This window comes from Periophthalmus magnuspinnatus, chromosome 3 (assembly GCF_009829125.3).
Source record: "Periophthalmus magnuspinnatus isolate fPerMag1 chromosome 3, fPerMag1.2.pri, whole genome shotgun sequence".
Classification (NCBI taxonomy): Eukaryota; Metazoa; Chordata; class Actinopteri; order Gobiiformes; family Gobiidae; genus Periophthalmus; species Periophthalmus magnuspinnatus.
This window is the reverse complement of record NC_047128.1, coordinates 15050216-15070415: the sequence shown is the minus strand read 5'-3', so window position 1 is coordinate 15070415 and position 20200 is coordinate 15050216. Positions and strand designations below refer to the sequence as shown.

Here is a 20200-nt window from a genome sequence, read left to right as displayed (position 1 = left end):
AATCCTGGTTCAGATCGTGGTTTAGTCCTGGATTAGTCCCGTTTTAGTCCGGTCTGTGGCTGTGACAGACACCTTGAGAATCCTTGTCTCGTGTCTGGAGAGTTGCGCGGATGGTTCGGTCCTGGAGGGTCGTTCTGCGCATGTCCTCCGCTCAAAACTCACTGCTTTGGCTTAGATTTATCTCTCCAAACTTACACAAACATTTTAAATCCTTCTCTCCACAATCCAGACCATCCACAGTTTATACATTCACGCTCCTCCACCTTCTCTCCCCCTGGCCGTCTCTCTTGTCCTCCCCCTTCCTGGAGTCGGTGGTGCGTTCCGCCGTGCCTCCTCTACCCGCTCCCCGCTCCCGGCCACACTGAGGCGGTGCGCTCGCGGTGGACTCTCGGCTCTGGAGCTCCGGTTTGGACTTTATCTTTGGGCACAAACTCCCGCTGTGATGGATATGTACCTGTTTTTTGTTTCGCTTTTCGCTGTTCTCGCGCGTCCAGGTGAGTGCACGTGGAACTGAGGGGGTTTTGGCGCCTTTTTCCACGCGCATTACGCACGCGAAAATCAATATTGGTCAAACATTACGCATGAAAATGGGTTAATGATATGATTGTGGAGGATGAGACTGGATTATGCGTTGATTTAGAGGGTCAAAAATCACAAGGACGTATCAAATTATCTTCACATTCAATATTCATGTTTAGTTCATTTTCGTTTTGCTTGTTCTGCCAGTGTTAAACGTCTTTTTTTTAATTTTTTTTTTTTATCATATAACGCGCTGTATATTTCTACATGTTGTGGTTATTCTGGGGAAGTTGGTCGCTCCACGCCGCAGAACGCACAGGTGAGATAGACCCCGGGATCCTTCTCAAATCTGTCCGAAACTACGTGACTTTATTGGGTGTAAAACTGAACCCATGGCGCAGATATCGGGCGCATTTGGGTACAGTTTGCCCGGGGCAGCTCCGCCTCGCTCCCGGTTCTGTCCCGGAGCTCCGGAGCAGAAGGAGGGCGCATCACCTCCGCTTTGTACCGTCTGTAACCTTGGGCTCATTGTCTCCGCACCTTGACACGGTTCGACAATGGGTTAGGTCCTGGATCTATTTTAGACCTGATTTAGACCTGGTTTAGATCTGGTTTAGACCTGGATTATTAGTCCTGGTTTAGACCTGGATTATTAGTCCTGGTTTAGTCTTGATTCAGACCTTTTAATTCCAGATATAGTATAGTGTCTGGTTTGCCATACATTTTTTCTAGTTAAGTTGTACATTAATCTTGGTTTTGTCCCAGTTTTAGTCCTGGTTTAGACCTGGTTTAGTCCTGCATTACTACTGGTTTAGTGCTGGTTTAGTCCTTGTTTAGACCTGGTTTAGTCCTGTCATTCCTAGTTTAGTTCTTGTTTAGATCTGGTTCAGTCCTGGTTTAGTCTTGGTTTAGACCAGTTTCTGTCCTGGTTTAGTCCTGGTTTAGACCTGCTTTAGACATGGTTTAGACCTGGTTTAGTCCTGGTTCAGACCCTGGTTGTGGGAGCACATTGTTGCACAAGAGGCTGGGCTGTTGTATAACTCAGATGTTACAGTTATTATCTGTTATTGTACAGTACAAGGAGACTGGGAAATGGTATAATTGTGTTTAGTGACAAAGTAGTCATCGTATTAGTAGTTGTGCATTGTACATGCTGTGCTCTGACAAAATTCTATTATTTACATTATATAGACGTTTACTTATTGTAACAAAGATGTAAACCTTACTTACTTTAGACCTATTAGTCCTGGTTCAGTCCTGCTTCAGTCCTGGTTAAATTCTTGTTCAGTCCTTGTTACAGTGCTGGTTTAGTCCTGGTTTAGTCCTGGTTTAGTCCTGGTTCAGTCCTGCTTCAGTCCTGGTTAAATTCTTGTTCAGTCCTTGTTTCAGTGCTGGTTTAGTCCTGGTTTAGTCCTGGTTCAGTCCTGCTTCAGTCCTGGTTCAGTCCTGGTTAAATTCTTGTTAAGTCCTGGTTCAGTCCTTGTTACAGTGCTGGTTTAGTCCTGGTTTAGTCCTGGTTCTAACCCAGTCTCTCTTCTCAGCTCGAGGCTCAGATGGCGACTATCAGATGGACATAATCCAGGAGTTGGACCGGACTAACTCCACGTTGGGGATTACTCAAGTCCCCGGACTCCACAACGGATCCAAGGCCTTTCTCTTCAGAGGTGAGTCTAGAGCCAAGCCAAGTCCTGGTCCAGTCCTGATCTGAGTCTGGGTCTGATCTTTGTGCTATGACCTTGAAAGATATCTCTGCTTTTTATACCTGTTTCCCTGTGTGTCTGGTGCCCTCCCATCCTCCTATATCCCTGTGGCAGATGACGTCCCATCCTGCTGGATCCCTGTGTGTCAGATGCCCTCCCAGATGTTGTGGTGTGTCAGATGCCCTACCATTTTGTTGTTTGTTGTAGTTGGATAAATACAGTGGGAGAATGGATCTTGTCGCTGATAGAAATAATCAGGGAAAAAACTTGACTTTTTATTTGTGTGTGTTTCAGTTGACTGCAGTTTGGCCCTTGTCACACCCTTGTCCTGGTTTAGTCCTGGTTTAGTCCTGGTTTAGTCCTGGTTTAGTCCTAGTTTATTCCTGGTTTATTCCTAGTTTAGTCCTGGTTTAGTCCTGGTTTACTCCTGGTTTGGTCCTGGTTTAGTCCTGGTTTGGTCCTGGTTTAGTCCTGGTTTGGTCCTGGTTTATTCCTAGTTTAGTCCTGGTTTATTCCTGGTTTACTCCTGGTTTAGTCCTGGTTTACTCCTGGTTTACTCCTGGTTTAGTCCTGGTTTAGTCTTGGTTTAGTCCTGGTTTAGTCCTGGTTTAGTCCTGGTTTGGTCCTGGTTTAGTCCTGGTTTAGTCCTGGTTTAGTCCTAGGTTAGTCCTGGGTTAGCCCTGGTTTATTCCTAGTTTAGTCCTGGTTTAGTCCTGGTTTACTCCTGGTTTGGTCCTGGTTTAGTCCTGGTTTGGTCCTGGTTTAGTCCTGGTTTGGTCCTGGTTTATTCCTGGTTTATTCCTAGTTTAGTCCTGGTTTATTCCTGGTTTACTCCTGGTTTAGTCCTGGTTTACTCCTGGTTTACTCCTGGTTTAGTCCTGGTTTAGTCTTGGTTTAGTCCTGGTTTAGTCCTGGTTTGGTCCTGGTTTAGTCCTGGTTTAGTCCTGGTTTAGTCCTGGTTTAGTCCTAGGTTAGTTCTGGGTTAGCCCTGGTTTAGTCCTGGTTTATTCCTAGTTTAGTCCTGGTTTATTCCTGGTTTACTCCTGGTTTAGTCCTGGTTTAGTCCTGGTTTAGTCCTGGTTTAGTCCTAGTTTAGTCCTGGTTTAGTCCTGGGTTAGTCCTGGTTTAGTCCTGGTTTACACTTGATTTAGTCCTGGTTTAGTATTTCTTTCGCTCTATTGCTGAAAGTGACTTAGTTCAGCTTTAATTTCTTCTTCATGTTTGAGTTATTTTGTTCTATGTGACTTGTGTGTATAATATTTCAGCACCATGGACAGCTCTGTCTCTGCTGCAGTCCATAAATAGTACAAAGGACGAGCACGTGCAGTGGGTAAAATGTGTTTATATTGTAACATGACTTTTGGATGTTTGTGCTGAAGGGTTTCTTGATGTTATTATCATTATTTATTAAGTCTTGCTGGTGATATAAAAAGTCTGTGAATATTCATCAGATCTAAAAGTGTTCATGCTCTTCAAAATTGACTTCGTTTTAGCTTTTACCCATATTATTATTTTATTAGTATGTTGTATTTTGTTGTATTTTGCTTTACTCACACTCATTTGATGAATCCTTCTTTAGTTAGTCTGCTCCCTTTAACCCCATAAAAACATGACATTTAAATTTCCCAGTTTTGTGAAACAGCAGGTAAAAGTTCAGATATGCCCTGCTATTTTAAAGTCTATAAATCAAAATCTGAGCATTTCTGACATCAGTGACATTCATTACAAATACATGCTTCTGTTGGCATGTCGGAAAAAGATGCAAACCCAGATGGTGTGATTTTTCAAATGCAGTTCCCTCTGCTTCCAGTATATGGTGCCCAAACCCCAGAGCCCAGTGCTGTAGTATTACTGTAGAAATAAGATGTCTATTGTCAGAAAATTGACATTATGTTTAGTTTTAAGACATGACAGGCCAAAGTAAATGTGTTAAAACATGTTTAAAGGCAGATAACAATACAAATTATGTAAAATTGATACTTTGCAGCTAACATGATGCACTGTTCTGTCTGAGGTTCTGTTATTAAAGTTAGACTTTAATCTGAGCTTTGTTTTAACACAGTCTAACCAAAAAGAGCTGACTTTGTTGAACTACAACAGATGAGTTGATTTCTGCTGTTAAACAAGTCCTTCTCAAATAAAATGACAGTCACAAGCGAGCTAGCATTAGCCGACAGTTTTTCAGTCACTGTCCCCTTTTTGTTGAAAAAACACTTAAACAGGACCATGGACATCACAGGCTCCTGAAAATGTGCATTTTAAATCCATTTTGTATTTCTTCTTAAAACTTATTTGTCTCTTTTTGCTAATGTGTGCATTGTGTCACCATGGAAACTCTTGAGCTTTCCACCATAGACATATATGCAGGACACCCCCAGTGTGATGCAAAGTATCAATTATCAGTCTATTCCTTTGTATCAAAATCAAGCTTGAAATTTTACTATCGTGACAACACTATTATCTTTGTTCATGTTTGACCTCGTGACTCATGTGTGAGTCTCATGTTTTATGACGATACTGTGGAGTGTGAGGGTGGGTCTGCATCATAACGACTCTCTGTGAGGCCTGTTTATCCCAGAGTCTGCAGAGCTGCTTTGGCTTTAGTGCTGTGACAAGTGCATATGCATATCATTATCACGCTCTGACTTGGTTTGGAGGGATAGCACCTGTGCTAATTATTTATCATAGTTTTACATCAGATCAATGGAAAGAAAATGCAGGAAGTAGAGCTGAGTTTTAAAACAGAATCCCTCTACCTATAACACAGAAAACTCCATCCAAAATGCAGAGACAATTTACGCACAAGGAAGACATTTTTCTGACAGTTTAATCCTTCAATTAACTAAATAAAAGTGTAATTTATTTGTATTAGTCTGATCATAACTATTGTGTCATTTAGATGAGTTTGGACGCTTTTTTCATGATGGTTGCAAGGTAACAGTTATAAAATTACCTCCACGTATTTACTGTGTTTTAGAGAAAAGGTACTTACATGCACTTAATGTATATTGTTTACATCATATTAATAACATGGTATGGTCAGAGATGGGTAGTACTCCGGTACATTTACTTGAGTATCTTAAATAAACTTGAGTAATATATTATACAGTGTAACAGTACTCTTACTTACTAGATTCTGTGACTTATTCAATCTTTTGTCCTTCACATTACATTCACTCAACAATTTTTAAACCAAAGCTAGTGTGAGCAGGAAACATTTTGTTTACTTAAGAAACAGTTATGCATTTCTGGGCTGTGGAGTTTAACTGGAGTAAAGAGAGACACATGGTCGACTATCAAAGACCAACAACCCTCCAGCTGTGTATTCCAAATTAGTGTTGTTGCGATACTAAAATTTCAAACTTCATACTAAGCAAAGGATTCTGATACCACAATGATTATAAAAACACACTTTCTTTAGACAACAGAATGTGATTTTCAACATTAAATGTTAGTACTTTCTTTTCTATTACCATGTGGCCTTATATCTGTGTACTTCCTCAGTCGTCCAGGTAGGTTCCATAGTGGTCCATGAGTGTGTACTAGTCTATGTGTCTTATACTTGTTCTGTTACAGCTCAAGATCATTCTAAAGTTATTCAGGAAAGGCTCATATCTGTCCTGTAAATGTGACTTTTTTAGAATCGATACTTGCTCAAATGAGTATCTAGTTTCGATACTAGTTCAGTATTGGTTAGTATCTGATTTTCCTAGGATCCTGTCTCAGACCTGATCTTTACCTGAAATATTAAGCAAAACCAGGATGAAAATGTGACATTTTTACCCTTTTAAAGACCTAAATCACTTGTTAAAATCAAATTCTTCTTTAGCTGCTTCGTGAGTGAAAATGAACCATTATTGAAAGTTAAAAGCTGATAATTTTGGTCTTAAAAACCTCCTGATGACGCTTTTGTGAAAAGTGCAGTGGTGCTTTTGTTAAAATCATCAGAGGAAAAGTGTTTGACTTGAACAGAAGAATTTGAGGCGCAGACGCTTTTGTTCAGCTTAAAAACCCCAATCAAACTATTAACCTCCCGCGATTGCCTGACAAACCATGCAAACATGACTTTTCAGAGGAGGAGAAGAGGAGCAGAGGAGGAGCAGAGGGTGCACCAAGGAGAGGAGCAGAGGAGGAGCGGAGAAGCAGAGGGTGTACAGAGGAGAGGAGCAGAGAAGAAGCAAAGAATATGGGCAAAAGAGGAGAGGAGAAGCAGAGGGTGTACAGAGGAGAGGAGCAGAGGAGGAGAGGAGGAGCAGAGGGTGTACAGAGGAGAGGAGCAGAGGAGGAGCAGAGGGTGTACAGAGGAGAGGAGCAGAGGAGGAGAGGAGGAGCAGAGGGTGTACAGAGGAGAGGAGCAGAGAAGAAGCAAAGAATATGGGCAAAAGAGGAGAGGAGAAGCAGAGGGTGTACAGAGGAGAGGAGCAGAGGAGGAGAGGAGGAGCAGAGGGTGTACAGAGGAGAGGAGCAGAGGAGGAGCAGAGGGTGTACAGAGGAGAGGAGCAGAGGAGGAGCAGAAGGTGTATAGAGAAGAGGAGCTAAGGAGAGGAGCAGAGGAGAGGAGCAGAGAAGAAGCAAAGAATAGGGGCAAAGGAGGAGAGGAGAAGCAGAGGGTGTACAGAGGAGAGGAGTAGAGGAGGAGCAAAGGAAAGGAGCAGAGGAGGAAAGGAGGGGCAGAGGAGGAGCAGAGGGTGTACAGAGGAGAGGAGCAGAGGAGGAGCAAAGGAAAGGAGCAGAGGAGGAAAGGAGGAGCAGAGGGTGTACAGAGGAGAGGAGCAGAGGAGGAGGAGAGGAGGAGCAGAGGGTGTACAGAGGAGAGGAGCAGAGGAGGAGCAGAAGGTGTATAGAGCAGAGGAGCTAAGGAGAGGAGCAGAGGAGAGGAGCAGAGGGTCAGAGGAGCAGAGGAGGGGGCCAGAGGAGGCAAGGGTCAGAGGAGCAGAGGAGGCGAAGGTCAGAGGAGCAGAGGTAGGGTCAGAGGAGGAGCAGAGGGGGTACAGAGGAGAGGAGCAGAAGAGGAGAGGAGGAGCAGAGGGGGTACAGAGGAGAGGAGCAGAAGAGGAGAGGAGGAGCAAAGGGTGTACAGAGGAGAGGAGCAGAGGAGGAGCAGAAGGTGTACAGAGGAGAGGAGCAGAAGAGGAAAGGAGGGGCAGAGGAATAGAGGAGGAGCAGAGGGTGTACAGAGGAGAGGAGCAGAGGAGGAGCAGAGGGTGTATAGAGAAGAGGAGCAGAGGAGCTAAGGAGAGGAGCAGAGGAGAGGAGCAGAGGGTCAGAGGAGCAGAGGAGGGGGCCAGAGGAGGCGAGGGTCAGAGGAGCAGAGGAGGCGAAGGTCAGAGGAGCAGAGGTAGGGTCACAGGAGGAACAGAGGGGGTACGGAGGAGAGGAGCAGAGGAGGAGAGGAGGAGCAAAGGGTGTACAGAGGAGAGGAGCAGAGGAGGAGCAGAAGGTGTACAGAGGAGAGGAGCAGAAGAGGAAAGGAGGGGCAGAGGAATAGAGGAGGAGCAGAGGGTGTACAGAGGAGAGGAGCAGAGGAGGAGAGGAGAGGAGCAGAGGGTCAGAGGAGCAGAGGAGGGGGCCAGAGGAGGCGAGGGTCAGAGGAGCAGAGGAGGCGAAGGTCAGAGGAGCAGAGGTAGGGTCAGAGGAGGAGCAGAGGGGGTACAGAGGAGAGGAGCAGAGGAGGAGCAGAAGGTGTACAGAGGAGAGGAGCAGAAGAGGAAAGGAGGGGCAGAGGAATAGAGGAGGAGCAGAGGGTGTACAGAGGAGAGGAGCAGAGGAGGAACAGAAGAGAAAAGCTGAGGAGAGGAGAAGCAGAGGAGAGGACCAGAGGGTCAGAGGAGCAGAGGAGAGGACCAGAGGGTCAGAGGAGCAGAGGAGAGGGCCAGAGGAGGCGAGGGTCAGAGGAGGAGAGGAGAGGGTCAGAGGAGGAGAGGAGAGGGTCAGAGGAGGAGAGGAGAGGGTCAGAGGAGGAGAGGAGAGGGTCAGAGGAGGAGAGGAGAGGGTCAGAGGAGGCGAGGGTCAGAGGAGGAGAGGAGAGGGTCAGAGGAGGAGAGGAGAGGGTCAGAGGAGCAGAGGAGAGGGCCAGAGGAGGCGAGGGTCAGAGGAGGAGAGGGTCAGAGGAGGAGAGGGTCAGAGGAGGAGAGGAGGAGCAAATGTTGCAAAGGATCCTGACAGCTTCAGTTTGTCAAAAGTTTGGGCTCCTGGAGTTTGTCTTGAGTCCAGATTTTTCACAAATACTGAATATTTCATTGTTTGGAAACAGCTCTCTCTATCTCTCTCTTCTCTGTTTTTTCCTCCTCTAGTCAATTTTTTGACAGTTTTCTGCATTTGTGCATGTAGAAAGAGGAGTCGACTAAATAAATTCTGGACTAAAGACAAGTGCTGACGATCGATTGGTCTGACCCAAACTGCACTTACAAGACTCCACCTGCAGGAGGCGTTCATGCAAAAACTACTATTTATGCACAAAAAGGACTAGGAAACAATGTATTTATATAAAGACAGAGTCAACTTGTGAATCATGAGTTTAATCTGACTTTTTACTGATAAATACAAAAAATACCAAATCTTTAACTCACTCAATTGCAGGTTTAACCCAGAGGGACCTTGACACACAGAGAGGGAGGGCATCTGACACACAGGGAGGGCATCTGACACACAGGGAGGGCATCTGACACACAGGGAGGGCATCTGACACACCGGGAGGGCATCTGACACACAGGGACATTATAATTGAGAGCGTCTGGTGTTTGCGCTGGTTTGTTTAGTCTAAAATGGCCTCTTGTCCTTCACTGATTGGCCGGTGATTGTTGAAGTGATTGTGGTCAGAGGACAATCAGCTCGGAGCCGTGGTCGTCTCATAATTTCAAAATTTTTTGCATAAGTTCTGTCCAAATATTGTAATTTTTGTGGCAGAGGCCAGTGGGCGTGTGTTAATTAGCAAAACTGCGAACAATCTGTCCACGCAGTCTGTGATTACAGTGGCAAAGTGGTTATCCGGTCTCCTCCCTCTCACCAGGAGGTTGCGGGTTAGACTCCTGATCTCTCTGAGCGGAGCGTGCACAAACGTTTGACCTAGTTTGCTTCTCATTGCTTTTAAAACCCAAACATTTGAATGCGTCTTTTCATTTTTGGTTTGTGATTTCAGACAATCCCAGTGCTGCAGTTCAAACACGTTTAGCTCTGCTCTTTTGCCTTGTTTTTTCCTTGTTTTTCTGTGGTGTATTTTTCATAATCCCACAGCGTCTGAACATAAACAACACGAGCAGTCGCAGAGTTCACAGCTTCAGTAGAAACAGGACAACAATAACTCAGGGTAAAAGTCTCTGCAGCGACAAAACAGGCGCCGGGATCATTAATATTATTAGTGTTGTTAGTATTATTAGAAGTATTATTAAAGGGCTGATATTACACTGTTTTCTGATCTATGTTATAATGTTGTTTCCTCATTACAAACATACACTTTGAGAATTTGTGCTTGTTTTGGGTCAAAGTCTCCTATGTCCCTCTGGCCGATACATTAGTGGTTTCTGTTTCTCTCCCTTCTGGCTGTACAGTCCTCTGTCCCGCCGACTGATACGATACTGCTTTGTTTCTCTCCGTCTGGTTTACACTCCTCAGTCCCTCCGGCTGATATGATACTCTCCCTCGTACCTGTACACTCCTCTGTCCCCCCAGCTTATTCTACTCTTTCTTTCCCTCCTGGCTGTAAACTTGTCTGTCCCTCCAGCTGATATGATACTCTCCCTCGTACCTGTACACTCCTCCATCCCTCCGGCTGATATGATACTCTCCCTCGTACCTGTACACTCCTCTGTCCCTCCGGCTTATACTACTCTTTTTCTCTCCCTCCTGGCTGTACACTTGTCTGTCCCTCCGGCTGATATGATACTTCTCTGTTTCTCTCCCTCCTGGCTGTACACTCTTCCGTCCCTCCGACTGATATGATACAGCTCAGTTACTTTCCCTCTGGTTTACACTCCCCTGTCCCTCCGGCTGATACTGCTCTTTTTCTCTCCCTAATGGCTGTACACTTGTCTGTCCCTCCGGCTGATATGATACAGCTCTATTACTTTCCCTCTGGTTTACACTCCTCAGTCCCTCCGGCTGATAAGATACAGCTTTGTGTCTCTCCCTCCTGACTGTACACTTGTCTGTCCCTCCGTCTGATACGATACTTCTCTGTTTCTCTCCCTCCTGCCTGTATACTACTCTGTCCCCCCGGCTGATGCAGCTCTGTATCTCTCCCTCCTGGCTGTACACTTGTCTGTCCCTCCGGCTGATATGATACTGCTCCGTCTCTCCCTCCTGGCTGTACTCTCCTCTGTCCTTCCGGTCGATGCGTTCTTGAGGAGCAGGTATAGAGCATCCATAAAACATGAGGCTTTGGTTTCAGTCTGCGCTCTCCACACTCATCTGTCCTCCCTTCTCCTCCCATCTTTTCTTTCCCTCTCTCCTCTGTCCTCTTCTGTTTCTCGCCCTCCTCACCGTCTCTCCCTTTGCTTTAATATCTACTCTACATTGGCACACATAGCTCTGCAGACTGGAGCCTCTCTCTCTCACCTCTGCCTTTCCACTCCCTCTCTCTCCCTCTGTCGTCTCTCCTCATCCTTCTCCTCCCCCTCTGTCCTCTTTTTCCTCTCTCCCTCTCCTTCCTCTCTCTCTCTCTCTCTCCAATACTGACTCTTTCCTCCCTCCCTCCTCCCTTTTCCCCCTCACTCCCCCTGTCCCTCCTCCATCCCTCTCTCTCTCACTTCCCTCTCCTCTCCCTCCTCTCCTCCCTCTCTCCCTGTCTGATACCTGTTCTCCATGTGTTGCTGCAGACTGGAGCGGAGGTAAAAATAGCTCAAAGCTCAGTGTGACTGCACAGTCCACAACCAGCAGCAGACTGGAGACTACACTCACTCTTCCCTCTTCCCTCTTTTCTCTCCTCTCTCATCCCTCTCTCTCTTCTCCCTCTCTTTCTCACTCTCTGACCCCTAATAGCTGTTCCACATTCAGGCTGCACATTCACAAGCTGCTGCTGTAGACTGGAGACTACACCTCTTTGTCTCTCCTCCTTTACTCTCCTCTATCTCATCCCTCTCTTTCTCTCTCCTCCTCCTGCCTCCTCCCGTCCGTCTAACCCCTAATACCTGATAACCTCCTGCTGCAGATTGAGTCCTCTCTCCTCCTCTCCCTCTTTACTCTCGCTAATACCTGCTCCACATTGGTACAAACTCTGCAGACTGGAGACCCCTCCCCCTCTACCTGTCCTGTCTCTTTTAGTGTGATGGACAGAGAAAGACCCCACACGTTCTGGGAGTTGAACCATGACCCTGAAACACATGATAGCATTTGAACTGTTAACATGTGATGCACTGATATTACCAAAGAGAGAGGGGGAGAGAGAGGGGGAGAGAGGAGGGGGAAGAGGCAAAGAGGGACAGAGAGGGAGATTGAGAAGTTACATGCCTCTCATTCCTCTCTTGCTCCTCTCTCCCTCTTGTCATCTCTTTCCCTCTCTCTCCTGCTCTCTTTCCCGTTTTCATCTCTTCCTCCCTCTCTCCCTCTGCTCATCTCTTTGTCACTCTCTCCTACTCCTCTCTTTCTCTTCTCATCTCTGGTACTCCCTCTCTTCTCCTCCACTCTCCCTCTTCTCATCTCTCGCCGTCTCATCTCTCCCTCTCTCTCTCCCATTCCTCTCTACCTCTTTTAATCTCTCCCTCTCCTCTCTCCTGCTCCTTTCTCCCTCTTCTTATCTCTGCCTCTCCTCTCTCCTGTTCCTGCCTCCCTCTTCTTATCTCTCCCTCTCCTCTCTCCCTTTTGTAATCTCTCCCTCTCCTCTCTACTGCTCTTAGTTCCTTCTTCTCATATCTCATCCTCTCATCTATCTCCCTCTCTCCCTCTTCTCATCTCTCTCTCTCCTCTCTCCTGCGCCTCTCTCCCTCTTCTCATCTCTCTCTCTCCTGCTCCTCTCCCCCTCTTTCTCTCCCTTTTCTCCTCTCTCTCCCTCTCTCCCTCTTTCTCTACTTCATCTCATCTCTTTCCCTCTCAGCCTCTCCTCTCTCCTGTTTCTCTTTCTCTCTTCTAATCTCTACCGCTCCTCTCTCCTGCCCCTCTCTTCCTCTTCTCATCTCTCCCTTTCTCTCATGCTCCTCTCCCTCTTTCTCTCCCTCGTCTCATCTGTCTCCCTCTCTCTGTTCTCATCTCTCTCTCTCTCTCCTGCTCCTCTTCTAATCTCTCTCCCTCTCTCTCCTGTGCCTCTTCCTCTTCTCATCTCTCCCTCTCCTCTCTCCTGCTCCTCTCTTCCTCTTTCTCTCCCTCTTCTCATCTCTCCCTCCCCTCTCTCCTTCTCCTCTTCTAATCTCTCTTCCTCTCTCACCTGCGCCTCTCCCTCTTCTCATCTCTCCTTCTCCTCTCACTTGCTCCTCTTCTAATCTCTCTCCCTCTCTCCCTCTTTCTCTCCCTCTCTCTCCCTCTTTCTCTCTCTCCTTCTCATCTAAACCGAGTCACGCTCTGGTACTTTTGAGCCGTAGAACTACACTAAATGTCTTGTGTCTTTTCTGCATAATTATAGTGAACGACACTTTTGTTATTGTTCTGTGAAGAGTCTTTGAGTGCCCTGAAATGAGCTGTACAAATACAATTATTATTTTTATAGATGCTTTTAATACTTTGGAACATTTTCGGCCATAGCAATAACATCTCCACGGAGACGAGCAGGTGGCAGACACTCCACTAGAACATGGATCAAATTCTGTAAACTTGACCTGTCTCTAGATACAAGGTAAAAATGTTCAAACCAAATATAACTGTTACTGATAACAACTGTAGGACATGTATGAATGTTTTTGACACTGCTGGGCCTTGAGTTACCATATTCTGTGTTCCCCTCCTCCTTCAAACATGCTGCTGTGGAACCAAATCTCAAAACAAAAAACAACTTGAACCCAACAGAACTTCAGAACTTTGACCCAATTTCTAAACTACCACTTTTGGCAGAAGCCTTGGAAAAGAGGTTTTTCTCAGCAGCTCACAACTCTCCTGGAAACACACACCATCTATGACACTTTTCAGTCAGGGTTTTGGAAAAAAAAATCTGATTCCTGTTATATTTGTGGTTTCACAAACTCATCTTGGTGTGTCTCCACTGGAGAGGTCGACTAGTGAACCAATCACAGAGCAGCATTGAGGTTTGTGCTGAAGCCAAAGGTGAAGGTCCCAAGTGACCCAAAACAAACGACGGCGACGCCGACAGATGCACTTCAGCCTATTTTAGTGTCAATACAGACTATGTAGCTTTTGGCAAACATGCAGAAGGTAAGTGCTTTGTGCACTTTTAGACTGATACCTGTGCGTTTCTCTGGATGTAACAAAAGTTTGACTTTTCATCTTGTTCCGCTGTTGTGACACTTTGATCAGTCAGATTCATTCATTTAGTATTTTTGATGATGCGATGTCTTTAGAACATCACTCTTACCAACTCAACTCACTATATATATATATATATATATATATATATATATATATATATATATATATATATATATATATATATATATATATATATATATATATATATATATCTTCCAGCTGTGAAACATAAACTTTGGTGATTTCAAAAGCTGAGCTGGTAATCCATGTATTCATGTCCTTCAGACTAGACTATTGTAACAATCTGTTTACTAGAAGGATCTTACCCGGCTGCAGATGGTCCAAAACTGTGTTGTGAGTCTTCTGCCCCACACCACACACCAGCAGAGCTCATATCACCACGATCTTAAAATCCTTACACTGGCTCCCTGTTCTTTTTCACGTGTACTTTAAGATCTTGGTGCTGACCTTTAGGGCCCGACACGGCCAGGCCAAGCCGTATACCTCCGCTCGTGGCCTAAGGTCGACTGCAGTGATGGCTGGTGGTCTTTCAAATAGGGGAAGCTCTTAGTATTTGTTATTTTCATATTCATTGATTGATTTGATTGATTCCCGTTCTGTAGCCTTTACGTCTTTTTTCCTTTAATTTTAATTCAAACTTACATCATTTCCCTCTGTCTCTGCCAGTGTCAGGCTGTATTTGAATATGTAATGTCAACACAATGGTACAGTGTGTTATTATGCTTAAATACAGGGAACATTAATTAGTATGCACACAAACAAGTCAGCTCACACCTCATTCATGCCTCTTTCATTCATCCAAATGTAGATCACTGAACGTGAAATGAAATATTTAACAGTGAGACAGTGAGAGCCGGTGTTTGTAGCTCAGTGGTCTCCAACCTGTAACTCGGGAGCTACCAGTAGGTCTCCACCCTCTTCTAAGTAGCTCATCAAGGGAATTATGAATTATATGCATTACCTTAAATAACTCTTGATTCTGACATAAACTTGATTCTGACGTAACTATTACCACTGTAAAGGTGTCATTTTGATCCCTAACTGTGCATGAATAAATGGAGAATGGTTTATGTTTTATAGACATCTAACTGCACCTCATCTAAAGCTGTGGCTCTTATATTTACTGCTAAAATTAATAGCTCTCTGGCATTTTTCTTTTGTAAAGGTAGCTCACCAGAGGAAAAGGTTGGAGACCTCATTATAGTCTGTCTGTGCTAACAGGAGCAGCAGTCAAACAAGAGACTGAGGCAAAGGTAGAATCTTTTGAAAGTTTCCATAAAACAAATGATCTGATCCGTAATTAATAATTGAGTCCATCAGTGGCGTCTGTCTGCAGCTCCACACAGCTCCACAAAAACAAGCGCTTCTGTCAGAGAGAAATCAGAGTTAGACAGTCAAAAGCTTAGATGAGAGCTGCCAACCCCTGTCCTGCGAGCATCCAGTCTGCCTCACACACCCTGCCCCTGCCCAACGCATCCTGCCCCACACACCCTGGCCACGCCCCACACGCCCTGCCCTACACACCCCGCCCCAGCCCGACACACCCTGGCCCCGCCCCACACATCCTGCCCTAGACACCCTGCCCCTCACACCCTGCCCCACACACCCTTCCCCACGCACCCCGCCCCAAACATGCCACGCCCTGCCCCACACACATCACTGTGAAGCTTAACGTCCGGGCAGGACTTTTCCTTCTTTTTTGACATGTATTTAAGCAGCGCCTCGCATTTCCACTGCTCTGATTGGCTGTAAACCTTTCACATTCATGACAGCAGTCAAAGAGCGCAATGTGACAGAGAGAAGAAGAATCACTCATCGAACGTGGCGGTGACATTAGAAAAGTTGTGAGCTACGCACTTACGAAATTAGCACAATGTAGTGGACTTTTAAAGCAGTTAAATTACGACATTTAGGACAATAGTAAACATTCAAATAGACAACATTTTTTTCATTTTTGACGTGAGAAATCACCTGGTCTAATGGCTTAAATGCGTTAATGTTCTTGCAGACAACCTTCAGACATGAGGAGACAGATCCTTTCAAGCCGTCTGCCCTAAACTGTGGAGTGAACTGCTCCTCACGCTCTGTAGATGGATGTTTTTAAAAAGCAGCTGAAACATTCCTCTTTGAGCCAGCGTTTCCCCCCTTAGGCTCAGGGCTGCTGTGACTAATGTTATTATAAATGTACTTCATGCTGTTTTGGTTGCATGTGAAACACTTTGTGACCTATGTCTGTGAAAAGTGTTATATAAATACATTTGACTTAATACTTTCTTACACAAGCACGATATGTTTACTTTAAGGCTCTGGCAACCCAGGTTCAGTTGTGCGAGGAGAGCGACATTTGGAGGTTTGAAATGAACCTTTGTGCCTTTGTGTGTGAGTTCTTTTCAGAGCCATAAACCGTGCTGACAGCGTTTTCCTCTCGCTCCAAACAACCTGAAATTATGTGATTTAGCCGCCATTTTGGATCTAGCGGCGCCGAACAAAGAGAGGGCACAGTCCACTCTGCACCGCAACGCTCTGCTTGGAGAAAAGTGGAGCTACCAACTATTTCTGAGTTTTCAAATACACTTTTACAACAATGTTCACTTTACAGCAACTCAATATTTGAATTCCAAGTATTATTTACACATTTTGGCTGGATTTGTTAAAATTATGCACAGGGAGGACATGCGCACTCGACTCAGAGACATCAGGAGTCTAACCCACAACCTCCTTTACTGAGAGGAGTAGACAGGATAACCACTCTGGCACACAATATGGGAGGTCTTTTGTCCCTCTCTCTCGCCGTAGTTCCATTGGAGCTGTGTTTTTCACTCTGACCGTATCTCAAACGTTCACATGCACGCGACGCAGTATGACATGCTAGCAATTAATATGCAAATGAGGCAACACGGATAGGGTGGAGAGGTGACGCGGATCAGGCAGAGAGGTGACGCGAATGCTAGCTTGTATAATGAGGAAAAGACATTGTAATTACTGGCAGATTGCGTTGATAGCTCAGTCAAAATAACAGCGCTGCAGGGAGAGACACGAGTGGATAGCATTGCAATCATTTGGGAGATAAGAGACATTAGAATATAGAATAAATCGTCTATTATTAAAGTTATTAAAAGGCTGCAATATGAGCTGGTTAAAGGTGCTTTATGCAAATTTTCAGCTTGTCTCCATGGAGATATTATTTCTTTGCCTAGAATGTGCCACAGTATGGCATTTATCTTATATTTATGCACTGGTTTTATTGCTAAAAAAAACCCATTGAAAAACATGTATTGTTATTGTGAGTGGGGTTGCCTCTCCGCAGATCTGACCTGTGTCTTGGCCTGGTGCTGTCATCTGATTGTTTCCAGATTCAGTTTATCAAGTTCACATTTTTAGACCAGGAGAATTCATATCTGAGTGATGCATTTCTCTTTCCTCTTTCCTTGTCTCTTCTCTCCTCGTCTCCTTGCTCCTTCTGACTTTATCCCTTCTTTCTCTTTCTCTCTCCTTGTCTCATATCTCATCTCCTCTTTCCTTGTCTTCTCTCTCTTCATCTCCTCTCTCCTCATTTCCTAACACCTTGCTCTCTCGTCTCCTTGTTTCCTAATACCTTGTTCCCTCTGACCTTGCATGACCTCATTCATATTATCGTCTCGGGGCTTTCACCTGCTCTGTTTCTGTCCTGATCCCCTTTCCCATGATGCTTTTCTGCCCCACGGCTTTACACGACACAGCCCTCACAGCCCTCACAGCCCCTACTCGCCTCTCACCCCTCTTTCTCTCTCTCTTCTCCCCTTTTCTCTCCCTCTCTACCTCCTTTCTCTTTCTCTCTTTCATTTCTGTCCTCTCTATCTCCTCTTCCTTTTGTTTCTATCTTCTCCTCTTCTCCCTCTCTCTCTGTACTCCTCTCTGTCTCTACTTCGTCTCTCTCTTGTTTAGTCCTGGTGTAGTCCTGGTTTAGTCCTGGACCCTTTATACTGGGGCACATGCCCCAGTGTGGAAAGACCCATCCCGTGCTTTGTGTAGGAGACTAGAGCACAACCACAGGAGGAGCGTCCTGCCTCTGTGTGCAGATCATAGGTTATAGTTCTGTTGATGTTCTGTTCTAGTGATGCACGGGTCGACTGTAACCAGCAGACGGGTCAGACGGCTCAAGCCTACAGCAGCAGAGCTTTAATGTGGCACAGCAGCACAATAAGCATCTCCTAAAGATCTGGACCTGTCTTAATGACATAAACTAGGGCTGTAGACCCCTGACATTTACATCTGCACAAAGAGGACAACTCTATCCCCCTTTTGGATTCACAGCTCCAACTGAAAAAAGCAAGAGAAGAAAAAAAAGTGCTGTGCGCACTGAGCAGTCATGTTATCACTACAGTTTAAACACATGGTGACTATAAAAGTGATGCTCCAGTGTGAAAATAAACTAAGTCACAGATCATAGACTCTATGTGTGCAAAGTGCTTAGAGTCAGGTTCTTCTCATGGACTCGTCCAGAGTGTGTTCACACTGTGTCAGGTTGGCTCCATGCTGCTTTAGTCCTAAAACCATGACCCGAGCAGCACTACTACAGCACAGAGCAGGAGAGAAGGAGAGGAGCCAAAGAGGAGAGGAGCCGGAGAGAAGCAGGAGAGGAGCCGGAGAGGAGCCGGAGAACAGCCGGAGAGGAGCCAAAGAGGAGTAGGAGAGGAGCCGGAGAGAAGCAGGAGAGGAGCAGGAGAGGAGCTGGAGAGGAGCCAAAGAGGAGTAGGAGAGGGGCAGGAGAGGAGCAGGAGAGGAGCAGGTGACAGCACTGAGGTGCTGAATGTGGGTGGTTTTTACTAGAACAAAGAACTTAAAGGCTGTGGAAAACATTTAGGGCCCATGAAGATGTTTTACAAAGCCCAAGTTTTTAGTCACATTAAATTTTTTGAGAATCAGCCTCATATTTGCATAGTTAGAAGCATAAACCATTTTAATAGAAAGGCTATGAATGGATTCAATAGTGTGATGTACCGCGGTGAAGTGTGACACATTTCTCACTATGTTTCAGATGGATTCAAAACAACATAAACATGAGGCCAGGTGTTCTGTGCTTTAGTCTTTGTTGGTTTATTCTTTAGTGTGGACTCTGCAGGGCCCGCCCAGTGTGAGGCTCACAGTGGGCTCAGTGCAGAGCACAGAGAGGCAGCTGAGAGCTGAGGCTGCACTGGGACCCACTGACACAAGAGTTAAAATGAACAAATGAACTATAGCATGTGGAAAACACAAGTTAAGATGAAGAAAAGTGGCCTATTGCTGTACTAATAATAATATAGGAAAAAGTCTAACTTTGGGGTTAATTCTTAGTAAGCCTCCTGTATGCATTTATTCATCTAGATTTTGAAATTGCATCTGTTTTTTTGCAGAATGTCCCAGACCCTCCTGCTTGAAAGATTTACATCAGATTTTACACAAATGTAGGTACAAATGAAAGGGGCCTGTGCCTAAGAATAGTAGGTCTAGTGACGTCCCTGGATCTAGTCTTGTTCTAGTCCTAGTTTAGTTCCCTGTTACAAAGCCCTCTCTTTCTTCTTTAGCTCTCCCTCCCTCCTTGTGCTTCTCCATTATTGGATTATTCTGTGTTTTTGTGGAATGTTATCTTATCGTTCCGGGCTCGGATCAGTCCCGCTGTGCCTCCCGTCGACACCAGCAATCGGATTTATGAAAACACTTCCACATGTCTGCTTTAAAGCACTTTAAATGTTCTCAAATATGCACAAACCATTAGTGCTGCCAGATGAATCGCAACTGAATCAAAATCGCTATTTGAATGGACACGATTAGCAGATCACAAAGGCTGCAATTTCTGAATAACCATAATTTCCTCCAAAAACAGCAAAATCTCCTGTTTTATTCAACAAGAACATCCCAAATTTCCAAACAAGACAATGTACACCCGATAAATATTGAGCCCCAGAATATATTGTTCTAGCTTTTATATGTTGGATAATATCATGACTAAACAAGAGGTCAGGTCTAAACCAAGGACTAAACAAGGACTAAACAAGGACTAAACTGAGACTAAAGGAGGTCTAAAGCAGGTTTAAAACAGGACTAAACCAGGACTAAACCAGGACTAAACCAGGTCTAAACCAGGACTTAAAGGAATAAACCAGGACTAAACCAGGAGTAAATCACAATATGTGAGTGGAAAGTGCTTTTGCGTCTTGGTTCAGGACCAGATCTGCTCCAGGGGCCTCCAGCTCAGATGTGACCCAAAGGAGAGACTCTCTGCTGGGTATGGTGCAGCATAATTACACCCAGGTTAAAAATAGAACCAGGGAAAGAGACAGAGATGTCACAAGAGCTAAAGTAGATTTGAGTTTTACATTAAGTACCCTGTCAAAATGGGACTAATCTAATGGTACTTGTACAATCCCATTCTGAGCCTTATCCTGGTTCTGAGTCTTATCCTGGTTTTGTGCTGTATTCCCGTTCTGAGTCTTATCCCGGTTCTGAGTCTTATCCCGGTTCTGAGCCTTATCCCGGTTCTGAGCCTTATCCCGGTTCTGAGCCTTATCCCGGTTCTGAGCCTTATTCCGGTTCTGAGCCTTATTCTGGTTCTGAGCCTTATCCCGGTTCTGAGCCTTATCCCGGTTCTGAGCCTT

The 20200-nt window shown here is 45.2% G+C and overlaps 1 protein-coding gene across 1 annotated transcript in view; it reads left to right on the top strand.

The window, feature by feature from the left end:
* The first annotated feature begins 373 nt into the window (after window positions 1-373).
* Window positions 374-20200, top strand: part of LOC117393823 (protein kinase C-binding protein NELL1-like) — a 150639-nt gene continuing 130812 nt past the window's right edge. Inside the window, exons 1-2 of the mRNA XM_055220996.1 lie at window positions 374-494; window positions 2061-2183. Of these exons, the coding sequence (XP_055076971.1) occupies window positions 443-494; window positions 2061-2183 (175 nt within the window). The 5' untranslated portion in view covers window positions 374-442. The remainder of the gene's footprint in view (window positions 495-2060; window positions 2184-20200) is intronic.